The sequence below is a fragment of the Coregonus lavaretus genome (assembly GCF_964263955.1).
Source record: "Coregonus lavaretus genome assembly, chromosome: 9".
Lineage (NCBI taxonomy): Eukaryota > Metazoa > Chordata > Actinopteri > Salmoniformes > Salmonidae > Coregonus > Coregonus lavaretus.
Window position 1 is genome coordinate 29570396 of NC_139996.1, and position 14213 is coordinate 29584608.

General features: G+C 40.9%; 1 protein-coding gene across 1 annotated transcript; it reads right to left on the reverse strand.

Moving 5' to 3' along the window:
- Positions 1-13984, reverse strand: malt3 (MALT paracaspase 3). The gene is made up of 15 exons (XM_084169220.1): positions 13868-13984; positions 12877-12966; positions 12628-12752; positions 12381-12519; positions 12071-12246; positions 11754-11850; positions 10990-11031; positions 8597-8800; positions 6650-6827; positions 6447-6521; positions 6136-6263; positions 2672-2821; positions 1920-2074; positions 924-1046; positions 1-769 (listed from the first exon to the last, which is right to left on the reverse strand). Exons 2-15 carry the CDS (start codon positions 12893-12895, stop codon positions 437-439), a joined length of 1944 nt encoding a protein of 647 aa, XP_084025346.1. The 5' UTR covers positions 12896-12966; positions 13868-13984; the 3' UTR covers positions 1-436.
- Positions 13985-14213: the final 229 nt, after the last annotated feature.

Consider the following 14213-nt stretch of genomic DNA (forward strand, 5'->3'; position numbering starts at 1 on the left):
TTCAGTAATAAAAATTGTATTTAATTCATTTTAATAGTTACATACAGGTACATAAGAGCTGAAATGTTTATTATTATTGTTATTATTCACAAGTATGTAGAAAAGTCGGATTTTTTCATACCGTGATCATTTAAGAATAAATATTGGTAGAGTGTCATGCTGAGAACTAAGAACCAAATAGTGCTTTAAGAGAGGAACATAATCCAGGACATCATCTCCTCAAACTCACATGCACACATGTATACACACACTGACACACACACACTTCATAAACATAATTAAACTGATTAAATGTAGCCTAACCAGAGAAATGGAATGTATCGTGCTGATTTAATTATGTGCATTGCTTTAAGCCTAAACAGTAAATATCCTATTGACTACACTAGTCACTACAACTACTAAACTATCCTTTTTCCAAAGACGTGGAGAGCGGAAATCAGAGGGTAAAGTCTTGAGGCTCAGACTCATCATTCTCCTCTGGTTCATTGCTCCTTGCAGTGGGGACTTTGGCAGCACACTCTGCCTTCCTGGTGAAGGGGCGACCTGGCTGGCCCAGTGTCTGACGTGGGGGCTGCTTTCTGTGTGAAACGTGGCCCATACTCTGGACAGGGGCACCTTCTTGTCTCTGGGCTACCAATGCTTGCTGTCCCCTGTACAGATCACAGGATGCTACCAAAGGCTTTCCTATGTCTAGCTGTTTGCTCTCTTGCAGCCGCAGTTTTCTGCCCGTTTGGGTGTAGTGTAGGTCCACCTGTATCACTAAGGATCCCTTTGGAACAGAGAAAAAAACAAACAGAATACAGATGTTTATTCACACTTTTAGTTTATCATTGAAATAATGATAGATTGCAATATCTAAACCCTTCTACCATATTATTGCTTACTGTAAATGTTAAATATGAGGACGCAGAAAGTAAGCATACCTGGAGCTTTTGAAGGCCACAAAGTCTGAGGCTACAGTCAGGGTTTTCAGCAACCAAGTTGTTTAGTAAGAGAGAGTCCATTTCACCTGACCTGCCAGGACTAGAGAAGATATCCTCCATTGCCTAGACAGAGGTTGGGAATAAAATACATTAGGCAACTACAACAAAACCTGTCATACCCACTTCTTCTTATTATACACATTATACATGGTATATTGGGTTTGTATCTACTGGAGACTGTGTAGGGAGAACATAATGCATTGAACCACTAGGTGTCAGTATGCTCCAAGGAGTTATTACGCCACAGAAGCAGACGCTTGATAAGCAATTGTGCCCCAAATTCCTGCTCTTGTTTCTCACTTTGGCCATTTATTACAGCTAGGAACTCTGTAAATGGGAAACATCATTCAATGACTGATAGCCTTTTAGGTGTTACTGCTGTTGTGAAAGCCGAGAGGGCATACGCAGCATATGGCAGAACAATACCAATAAGTGTGCTGTGCATAAGATATTCCCTTGAGTCTACAGAGGAAAGAGGGGATGATTCTGTACTCTTGACAACCTTTGTACCTGCATGTTCTCTACATATATAACGTTGTTTTATGAGCAGTAAACGTTCAAAATTACAAAGAGTAATGCCGTGTCAGGTTCAGATAAATATCTATACAACAGTTTTAGCCTTGAGAGCTGTGACCACAAACGGAAATAGATCAGACACCATGCACAGAACCCACTCTTAGAACATTCTCCTAAACATATTTTCTTAACCTCTTTCAGTTTTGTTGTGAGGGTTTCCTACAGATGGATACAAATACGCATACATTTCTAGGGTCTCACAAGGAGTTATAAAGTCCTTTCAATCAAATATATATCTGCAGTGTCATGGAAAGTTACGCAACTAAATCAAAATGCTTATTAAGGGCTGTTTGTTCACCACACCCTGCCCTCTACGTAATGTGGCAGGTATCAACAAGTAAACGTGAAGCGGTGACTCACAGGTGTGCTCCTCAGAGTAACAGTGCAGTCCTGGGCTCTGGGGCCAGTGGTTTTCACTGTGCCGAAGGCAACCATGACGTTGGAGAACAAGGCTGAGAAGCGGACCTCCACCTCAACTCCACAGGGGAAAACAAGCAGCTTCTGACGTGGTAGCTCTGTGTGGGATGATATCACATGGAAAGACAGTTTTAAGATACAAATCTTGTGTAAGAAAGCATCTCTAGGAGACATAGACTCGATAAGAGAATTGGCCAGACATGTTTTCAGAGAAGTTGCTTTTATCAGAAGTCACCTTGTCCTTGAAAAAGGTTACAGTAGGAGTTTGTTCCTTAAAATCTGACAACGGATATCCTGTGAGTGAAATAAGCTTATGGTTGACTTTAAATATACAAACAAGTTCCCTGTCTGTTATCACCACAAATAAACAGTAAATTATTGAATGGTTGTGTGATGGTCATGACTCATGCTAAACCACACTGTCTTTAACAGCCACATCCATATCACATGCAGAACTGGAGGGGGTATACTGGAGGGGGTATTGCTTTTCCTCTTTCTTGATAAGACTAACTTAGGGCAAGAAAATGACTTTACAGTATTTCATAGCAAAAGACACACCATACCATGCATGGCTAATGCATCTAAAATAAGACCAGCACTTGACATATACACAATCATTTATCAATAGTTTTTTTAGATTTCCATTAATTGTGAAAAAGGGTCTGGATTGGGGATATTTTGGTGTAAAAACTTACCGTTGGCCTGTCTCCAGCAGGCATCTCTCAGACGTAGCTCCCCAGTGTGGCCGGTGGTCCTGACCGGATCTGTGAGGGAGCGAGGCTCCTTCAGCGTGTGTTTGATCTCCACCGCCTGCTTGCCTGTGACCAGAGGGTCTCTGCCTAGATCTGAGGAACAGGGTAAAGGTTAAAGGTTAGCCTATGCTGCCAAGGTAACAGCTGTTCTTAAGGAGGGTTCAATAGTAGGTCTGAAATGAAAATAATAATACTATTTGACTGATGTAAAGGCTCTGAAATTATAAACATGTGGATAATAAGAGTGAACTTATAGAAATGTTTAGGTGACAAGCATGTATAAGGCATTGTTGGCCAGATGAGAAAACTGATACACTGAAACCCTATTCAGGGCCCTGGATACAGGCTTACTCTTAGCCTTGCAGAGGATTTGGCTTCAGTACATATTTTAAGCAAGCTGTCTTCGCCATGTTTCCATTAGAGTTGAGGGAACAGCAGTTCATCAACAACTATTTTTCCATTAATAAATAACTAAGACAAGCAGGACATAGATCCTCATTCTTCAAATGAGGTTCTGGGAACAGTGTGTTTACTGTTCATAAAATCGTCTCATGATGTGATCGTGATGTGATCTGTCACTTCAGTGAATATTATTTCCTAGATATGAATTAGCAACTGTCGTCAAAATTGTTATAAGGTTTAAAATACAATTCTGATAAATGCAATAGTTGGACAATGGATGAAAATACTCCAAACCTTTAGACATTTTCAAATCCATCATATATTGACTGAATTATAGCACATAAAACATTGTACTGGTATGGACAAATTCTGGCATTTTGGTGGGAATTCAGGTATTCCATTTATTGTAAAATGCTCATTATTTTCTTATAATACACTCGTATATATATATATATTTTTTTTTATATATCAGGTATTTTGTTCATACTTTGTTATAAAATAAAGACAATTATATATGCCTCATTTGCATATACACTCCCCTACGTATTTATTTGGACATTGAAGCTAATTTGGCTCTATACTCCAGCATTTTGAATTTGAGATCAAATGTTTTATATGAGTTGACAGTACAGTAGGGTACCCCAACTGGCGGCCTGCGGGTGGTTTTATTTGGCCCCCCATGAGTTCTAAGCAACACAAAAAAACTATATATTTTTTCAAATTTCTTTATTTTCAATGTTGGACATAAAAGACTGGATAAACTCCAGGAACTCAGCTCCGAGCGATTTTTATTTAAGAAATCTATTTAAGAAATCATGTGATCGTATACAAATGTAAGCAAGATTTGAAATGATTATGTTTTAGTCAAACATTATATCTGTTTGGGATTCTTGCGGTCAATTTTCAGTCTACAAATTATTTGTAATTATGTTCCGGCCCCCCGATCATGTGCTCGAGAGAAAATCGGCCCACGGCTGAATCTAGTTGATGATCCTTGCAGTGCAGAATGTCACCTTTTATTTGAGGGTATTTTCATACATATCTGTTTAAATGTTTAGAAATAAATGCACTTTATGTACATAGTCCCTCCATTTGAAGGCGTCATAAGTATCTGGACAAACTCACTTAGAGTTTAAAATTTAGTCAAAAGCGCAGTATTTGGTTCCATATTCCTAGCACGCAATGACTACATCAAGCTTGTGTCTCTACAAACTTGTTGGATGCATTTACAGTTTGTTTTGGTTGTGTTTTGGATTATGTTGTGCCCAATGGAAATTAATGGTAAATAATGTATTGTGTCATTTTGGAGTCACTTTTATTGTAAATAAAAATATAATATGTTTCTTAACACTTCTACATTAATGTGGATGCTACAATGATTATGGATAATCATGAATGAATCTTGAATAATGATGAGTTTAGTGGTCCTCTGTAGCTCAGCTGGTAGAGCACGGCGCTTGTAACGCCAAGGTAGTGGGTTCGATCCCCGGGACCACCCATACACAAAAAAAATGTATGCACGCATGACCGTAAGTCGCTTTGGATAAAAGTGTCTGCTAAATGGCTTATTATTATTATTATGAGTGAGAAAGTTACAGATGCACAAAGATCATGCCCCCAAAACATGCTAACTCACCATTACCAATAACAGGATGAGATTAGCATTTTTGGGGGGGGTATGATATTTATGACTTTCAGAAATGTAGTTCAGCTGTCACCCTGAAATAAAACGTATTGTGTCATGGTTGTTTTCACAATGTCACAGTGAGTAACGGTGGCACATCTGAGGAGTCTTGACATTCATTAAATATATCTCCTATGTAAGCCGTGAGCTTCTGTGCCAAGGTCCGACCGTTACAGCCACTGACAACTCATCAGTCAACCTATACTTTACTTTACCAGCACCTCCTTGGATGGGCTGTGTTAAGCTATGCAGGTTCACTGGAGCTGGAGCTCATTGACCACAGGAGAGCAGTGTAGAGGGGGTACACACACACACACGCCTGAGCAGCTGTTTTTAACTCTACTGCTCTCAGATTTCCTGCTGTGCTCCGACCAACAGTGTGAATTTCCAGAGAATGAGGTCACATCCTAATGCAGCTCTGTCCCACAAAGTCATGTTACCAGAGAGACCAATCAAACCACAAAACATGGACCTAGCGGGGACAGCATGCGCACCCCTCCAAGCTCCGCCCATTGTTACCTGCTGCACCAGGGGGAGTAGCCAGTGATGGAGGAACGTTAAAGGCCTGGTGCAGTCAAAAATGTGATTTTCCTGTGTTTATATATATTTCCACACTATGACGTTGGAATAATACTGTGAAATTGTGAAAATGATGATAATGCCCTTTTAGTGTAAGAGCTGTTTGAAAATACCACCTGAAATTTCATCCTGTTTTGGTGAGATGGAGTTTTGGCCTGCCTGGTGACGTCACCAGCTGGTAAATTAGTTAATAGATCAATAAGAAAGAGAGTTCCAAGCCTTTCTGCCAATAACAGCTAGTTTTCTGTTTTCCCCTCCCCACTCAGACCACTCCCAGACAGTCCTACCAAAATTCTTGCTTGAGAAATTGAACTTTGCTAAGGATTATTGTTTTATTTTTTGTTGTTGTTGAAAACAATGACAGTAAGGTACTTAATAGTTACCCAGAAATGATTTGATATTGAGATAAAAACAGCTGCATTGGACCTTTAAGAAGTGAACATGTCTGTGCTCCATCCAACAACAAGTTCTACACTGACCCTGTTTACAGACACTACTGTGCATCTCCTATAGAGGAGATATAGAACCCAAAGTCACCCAGGAAGGCAAGGTTCTTCTGCTCTCATTAGCAGGGAATTTAGTCTTTCTTGGGTAATAGCTTGTAATTTTCCGTGAAAAGAAACCCAGGGGTTTCCCATGTGAGTCATGGATTGGTGTTAACAGCATGTCAAAATATCCATCCTGAAATTCCAAAGTCACCGTCATACTGTAAGAGCAAAGCCTATCATACAATAACACTGACCCTCAGACACCTGCTCCAGGACGTGAGTGACCTTCTCCGGCTGCAGGATGTGCTTGTTCAGGTACTTGGTGAAGATCCCAGTGCTCTTCCCTCCATCCTGCACCTCATACGCCTCTGAATCTTCACATCTGTTAAGGCAGCAGGAGGTCATTTAGATTTCAGGCCATAAATGAACACTCATAAAATAACTTGTTGTTACATACACAAAAAATACATAATAATAAATAATAATATGCCATTTAGCAGACGCTTTTATCCAAAGCGACTTACAGTCATGCGTGCATACATTTTTGTGTATGGGTGGTACATACGTGGCATATCCATACACTGTGTTTCCCATGGGTACCAAGGGCCTGATTTCAGAAGCTATGCAATCTTGGTTGTACCTTAAAATACAAATATACAACTTAACACCTGTTTTAGTCCTTCCACAATCATAATACTGTTCGTACAAAAGTGAGGACAAGAAGTAGAGCAACAAACAATAACATGAGGTGTCCATCAGGAAGCCTACCATGTTCTGCAGGTGTCTAGTAAGACCACACTCAATGCAGTCCGTTTCTCCTGCATCATGCGCATGACCCTCTGTACACAGACACAGTTCTCTGGACGGTAGGGCTGTGGAGCGTCTATGGCCACCAGATAGTTCCTCCCTGAACGTTCGTACCCATGACCAGCATAGTAGAATAGGGCTGTGGGGGATAGCATAACGTTACTGATACACTGAGTGTACGAAACATTATGAACACCTGCTCTTTCCATGACATAGACTGACCAGGTGAATGCCTTATCGATATCACTTGTTAAATCCACTTCAATCAGCATAGATTAAGCTTTGAGACATGGATTGTGAATGGGCAAGACAAAATATGTAAGTGCCTTTGAGTGGGGTATGGTCGTGGGTGCAAGGTGCACCGGTTAGTCTGTCAAGAACTGCAACACTACTCGGTTTTTCATGCTCAACAGTTTCCCGTGTGTATCAAGAATGGTCCACCACCCAAAGGACATCCAGCCAACTTGACACAACTGTGGGAAGCATTGGAGTCAACAGGGGCCAGCATCCCTGTGGAATGCTTTTGATCATGTCACGACCGTTACAGGAAGACACGGACCAAGGCGCAGCGTGATAAGCGTACATACTTTAATTGTACTCAACACACAATCAAAAACAACAAACAAACGATATGTGAAGTCCTAGGTTATTCACAACAAACCAAACGGAACAAGATCCCACAAATAAACTGGTGCCAACAGGCTGCCTAAGTATGGTCCCCAATCAGAGACAACGAGCTACAGCTGTCTCTGATTGGGAACCACCCTGGCCAACATAGATCTAAACGATCTAGAACAAAACATAGAAAACTATAACATAGAAAATCCACACCCTGGCTCAACATTTAATAGTCCCCAGAACCAGGGCGTGACAGATCACCTTGTAGAGTCCATGCCCTGACGAATTGAGGCTGTTCTGAGGGCAAAAGGAGGTGCAACCCAATATTAGGAAGGTGTTCTTAATGTTTTGTACACTCAGTGTATACTTTTCAGGGCAGTGAAAGTAGGACGAAGCCGAGCCGCAGTAGCTACATGTTTCATACTATTTATGCATCTGTCAAACAAGGCTCCATGTTTTAGCCGGTTTCATTTGAGCAAACATATACTGTGTAGAATATCACACAACACTGACCCTGTCATTTATCAACAAACCATTATGTTGCTTGCTTTCTAGGTAATATGTCCAGCGGAATCCAGCTGTGCTGGTCCTAAAAGCTCCTAGAAAGCCAGGTTGCTATTTTTTAGATTGCTTTTTAGTTTCACATTAAGCTGACCTCGTTTTCTATAACAGCCAACAACACAAAAGTACGGACTATTAGATGAGGCAGAAAGTTATACATTCTTAAAAATGGTTACATGCCAAATAAAATGTCATATGTATGGCTCAGTGCCTGTAATAACATTGTGAACGTTTATTTATTTGACTAACATATAAAAGGGAGATAAGCTGACAGTTTGCTGGGTTGCTAAAGGCCCTTTACAGGTGCTAAATAAATCTGTCAAGTAGAACTGTCGCAGGCCTTTAGAAAACGGCTATACATAGCAAGTCTTTTCGCCCCAAACACTACAGACCCATGCTTCTCCTTTCCACCTCTTATCTGCCTGCTAAACCACACTCTCACACCAAGCTACTAATAAGATCTCAAAACAGCAGCATAGGATTATGAAACGTAACACCAGCGTTTTCAATGGAAAAGGGCAGAATAAGTTCAAAGGGAACTTAACCAGACTACGAAGTCTGGTTTCCACTTAACAGATACTTTTTTTTATACATTTGCACCTATTCATCTGAGGCGGGGAATAGTGTCAATGTCATCGTTAGCTTTTTAGAGTCTCTGAAAACCCTCAATTCAAAATACATTCTCCCTTGTAATGTAACCACCAGAATACTGTACAGTATTGAACTCACCATACACGCCCCTGTCAAGCAGAAGAATGAACTTGTCAATGGCTGCCAGCATCTCCTCCCTGGTGAGGTCCAGTAGAGACACCACTCTGAAGTCCAGCTGCTGCAGCAGGTTAGCCAGCTCATGGACATCCATAGTGGGGGCCATCAGGTCAGGGTGGTGGGAGTAGTTGAGGTTACCAATAAGCAGGGCCACTTTGTCAGTCGCTGGACGGAAAGACCATAGTGGAATTTGTAATCAGGGTTAATTTACTATACAACAAGAACAGCTAATTATACCATAGAAACATGAACCTGCATATATCAGAAAATACTGGTACAACAGTTCCCCTCTTCAATGAGGAAATGCTCAAACTGCATTCTAAAAATAACTCAAGCAGATACTTTATTTACACTGAGCCATACAGTGGCTTGCAAAAGTATTCACCCCCCTTGGCATTTTTCCTATTTTGAGGCCTTACAACCTGGAATTAAAATGATTTTGGGGGGGTTGTGAAACAAACAAGAAATAAGACAAAAAAACGTAAACGTGCATAACTATTCACCCCCCCAAGTCAATACTTTGCAGAGCCACCTTTTGCAGCAATTACAGCTGCAAGTCTCTTGGGGTATGTCTCTATAAGCTAGGCACATCTAGCCACTGGGATTTTTGCCATTCTTCAAGGCAAAACTGCTCCAGCTCTTCAAGTTGGATGGGTTCCGCTGGTGTACAGCAATCTTTAAGTCATACCACATATTCTCAATTGGATTGAGGTCTGGGCTTTGACTAGGCCATTCCAAGACATTTAAATGTTTCCCCTTAAACCACTCGAGTGTTGCTTTAGCAGTATGCTTAGGGTCATTGTCCTGCTGGAAGGTGAACCTCCGTCCCAGTCTCAAATCTCTGGAAGACTGAAACAGGTTTCCCTCAAGAATTTCCCTGTATTTAGCGCCATCCATCATTCCTTCAATTCTGACCAGTTTCCCAGTCCCTGCCGATGAAAAACATCCCCACGGGCCTCCCGAGTGGCGCAGTGGTCTAAGGCACTGCATCGCAGTTCTAGCTGTGCCACTAGAGATCCTGGTTCGAGTCCAGGCTTTGTCGCGACCGGGAGACCCATGGGGCGGTGCACAATTGGCCCAGGGTAGGGGAGGGTTTGGCCGGCAGGGATGTTCTTGTCCCATCGCGCACAAGCGACTCCTGTGGCAGGCCGGGCGCAGTGCATGCTGACTCGGTCGCCAGGTGTACGATGTTTCCGGGTTAAGCGGGCACTGTGTCAAGAAGCAGTGCGGCTCGGTTGGGTTTCGGAGGATGCACGACTCTTGACCTTCGCCTCTCCCGTGTCCGTACGGGAGTTGCAGCGATGGGACAAGACTGTAACTACCAATTGGATACCATGAAAAAAGGCGGTAAAATACCAACAACAACAAAAAAAAGAAAGAAAGAAAAACATCCCCACAGCATGATGCTGCCACCACCATGCTTCACTGTGGGGATGGTGTTCTCGAGGTGTTGGGTTTGCGCCAGACATAGCGTTTTCCTTGATGGCCAAAAAGCTCAATTTTTGTCTCATCTGACCAGAGTACCTTCTTCCATATGTTTGGGGAGTCTCCCACATGCCTTTTGGCGAACACCAAACGTGTTTGCTTCTTTTTTTTTATTAAGCAATGGCTTTTTTCTGGCCACTCTTCCGTAAAGCCCAGCTCTGTGGAGTGTACGGCTTAAAGTGGTTGTATGGACAGATTGTATGGACAGCTTTGCAGCTCCTTCAGGGATATCTTTGGTCTCTTTGTTGCCTCTCTGATTAATGCCCTCCTTGCCTGGTCCGTGAGTTTTGGTGGGCGGCCCTCTCTTGGCAGGTTTGTTGTGGTGCCATATTCTTTAAATTTTTTTATAATGGATTTAATGGTGCTCCGTGGGATGTTCAAAGTTTCAGATATTTTTTTATAACCCAACCCTGATCTGTACTTCTCCACAACTTTGTCCCTGACCTGTTTGGAGAGCTCCTTGGTCTTCATGGTGCCGCTTGCTTAGTGGTGTTGCAGACTCTGGGGTCTTTTAGAACAGGTGTATATATACTGAGATCATGTGACAGATCATGTGACACTTAGATTGCACACAGGTGGACTTTATTTAACTAATTATGTGACTTCTGAAGGTAATTGGTTGCACCAGATCTTATTTAGGGGCTTCATAGCAAAGGGGGTGAATACATATGCACGCACCATTTTTCAGTTATTTATTTTTTAGAATTTTGTGAAACAAGTTATTTTTTTCATTTCACTTCACCAATTTGGACTAATTGTTTATGTCCATTACATGAAATCCAAATAAAAATCCATTTAAATTACAGGTTGTAATGCAACAAAATAGGAAAAATGCCAAGGGGGATGAATACTTTTGCAAGGCACTATACCTGTGGGTTTTGGAGCTGTGACTTTGAGTTGATTAGTTGGCTCTGAATGAAATGGAAAAAATAAAGAAAAACAAAGGTTAAAATCAGTGCATAACCTCACACATCACACTTCAATCTGTTATCACAACAAACAAGATCAAAAGCAATATGAGTGTGTTAAAGGCCTCTGTTTTTCTTCAAACTGGTTGAGTCAAAATGTAGAAAACACATACAAATGCAAAAGGGGAACCTACATCCAAAGGCTAGTTTCATTTCAAGTAATTTAGCTGTTGTCTATACAACCCTGCCCACTGTTTAGAGCCTGTCAACTTCCTACCATTTCTGTCTTTAACAAAGGGAAAGTACCTTAAATCCTCAGCAGAATGAAAAGACCCACTTGATAGTTTTGTACAAAGGTACTGGGAGGCATGTGCAGAAATCTGAATATTGACAGCTATTCCACTAGCTCATTGAAAAGTGCGGAATAACTTTACAGTGAATTATGTGGTAGACTTTGTCATGGAAAATAGAAAATACTAATAGTAAAGCTCATGCCACTGAACAAATAACTGTTGCTAGTGTTTTGTTATGTGCTACTGTGAGGGACTTTTGGGTTTCATATTCACTATTGCACATCTGTTTATAATTATAGAGCCACATTCACAGAATGTAGACTCCGCAATTTTACAACATCATTCACAGTGGGGTGACTTCCTACAAACAACTATATTCCTTCCTCATTATTTGCCCAGATGCCCTTCGAGCTCCATCACATTTCTATTTACCTATATCAACATCAGCTGGCTCTGTCCATCTTTCTTCTTCAACATTGGACACAGAGCAGAGATATGCTCCTCTATGGTCTGCCTCTGCATTCTGTATCTACAAGGGATACAAACACATTCCCATTCATGTTTGGCTCTACTCATGCACATAAGACTATTCTAGAAATCAAACCTTATGTTAAATATTAACCAAGTTCTTCTAAATGACAATGTTTACATTGGACTGCTGAAGCACTGTTGGCTATCGGCCAGATCAAATGTCAAGACAGAGTAAATACGATGACCTCAGTGCAGGAGTAAATAAACACTGGAGTTACCTGAAGTGTGTCAGTGGTTTTGCCCAGCAGAGGATGACCATTTCTGTACCACTGGTAGTGTGGGATGGGAATACCAAAGGCAGAGCAGCTGAGGGTGAGTCTCTGCCCCTGTCTGACAGTCTGGGGTGCAGGGTGTACAGCGATATGGAGCTCCCCTCGCCACGCTACTGGGAGACCTCAATAAATAAAAAATGCAATAGCAATACATTATACGCAAAATAGTGCTCTGCATTGATCAAATAAGTTTTAAAAATCTGCATTGCAAACACATTATCTTATAACTAGTAACTAATGTAGACGATTCATATACCTGGTTTAGCAATGTCCAGGACCTTTACTTTGACCCATTCACTGAACACACAGTTGCAGAACTGGTCATTCACGCGGCAAATGTAGAGCTGAGACTTCTGGGCTGTGACAGTCAGATCTGCTCTGGTCGCACCAAATACCTAAAAAAACATTAGCCATTTCATTGGTTATACACTGTGTTACTCTACGAATTGACAACATAATACTATGTCAGACAAAAATGACAAAAATCCTCAACAACCCCATACCTCCTCTTCATCAGATTTGAACCACTGGTAGTTCAGGATACCTGTCCCCTCTGCTCTCACACTCAGATTCACCGTGTAGTTCAGTGGTACACACACAGAAATGGGATGCTGCACAATGACAATGTCTGAAAATGGAAAGTGATAACATTATATTACAGAATTGTTATTCAAAAATAATGTTATGTCAGTGTACTGATCAAAGATCATGGAACATAGTTGATTTGCACAATAAATGGGGGAAATTCACACCTCTGATCATGTTTTTCATCACTTCAGTGTGGAATAGGATCTTCTAAACCTCAAGTATAGTCAGTTCTGGTCATTCCTGCACTGTGCTGCCTGTTAGAGGTGAGAAAAATACAAAATATGGGCATCAGAATTGTGCCGGAGGTGAGTGAACTGTGTATCAACCAACAAAAGATGCAGCCAAAAATCACAGGAACATGTCATGGAGATGATGTCTGATAAGGGCCATGACTATGTTTGTGGACCACATGGAACAAATGTGCATAGGCAAGTGTGACTAGTAGATTTTCTCACCACTTCCCATCTTACAACTGTGCATGTGACAACCATCATAAGACAATTAATCTATTTCCAGAAAAATTGAGACTGGTAGGCTAGCATCTTTTCAACACAATATGTGCTGGCCAGCCAAATCTGGACAGTTGTCCATCATCATCTTCCTGAAAATTGCTTATTACAGAGTAGTAACAATTATATGCGACTATCAATATGCCATACAGTTCTACAATTTAATGGCTGTAAAAGTAGGGCCAAATAATATCCTCTACTAGTCTACAGCTCAAAATTGTGACTGTTAGTTATATGGTATACTACTAGACCAATAAGAATTTCCTGACTGCAAACATGAGTAGCCTATAAACTCAAGAAAATCACCACCACACATTCCTGTCTGCACACTCATCCCATCACGTGCTATGTTCTAGTGTTTCAGCTCTTGAAAAGTAAGAAGATACATTAATATGTTATAGAAATATTAGTGTTTGATCATATATTATTGTCATAGAAAAAAAAAATGTACTAGGCCTATGTTAATTGTAGTAATTGTGAGAGGTATGGTTACATTAAATGAAATACAGAAGTCTATGGTAAAAACGAAGGGGAACAATCTAAACAAACACGCAAATAGTATGATTATACAAAAAGTGATCCAACACATTTCTATGGCTAGAGAGGGTTATTGTGTAGGCTACCTGTATCAATGTTTTGTACATACCTGAACTGCGACCAAACACCATGTAAATGCCACACTTTAACAGCATGCATTCGATTGCCTTATACAAATTACAGTCGAAAATGTAACTCCTCTTGTGACTCATCATAACTGTATCTCAATAAAGAAAAGAAAGGACATCCCTTTTTCCCGGAACAATGATACCCGCCCTTTACCGTAGTATATGTAGTATATGAGCCCTGTCCTATAAAATATATTTTCAAATGCCAACTTAAATGAAGGAAATAGTTATCCACAATAAGATCCACAGTCACACGTGGACGAAGATAGCACAGACATCTTTAAAAGGTGGATTTACTTTGATTTTACTTTTGAAGTTTCTCAAAAT

Excerpts from the sequence above, each read along its gene's own strand:
- malt3 (XM_084169220.1), bottom strand. Across the intron at positions 6,522-6,649 it reads CTAGACACCTGCAGAACATG|GTACAACCAAGATTGCATAG; the intron begins GTAGGCTTCCTG and ends TTGTATTTTAAG. Across the intron at positions 770-923 it reads GTGGCCTTCAAAAGCTCCAG|GGATCCTTAGTGATACAGGT; the intron begins GTATGCTTACTT and ends TCTGTTCCAAAG.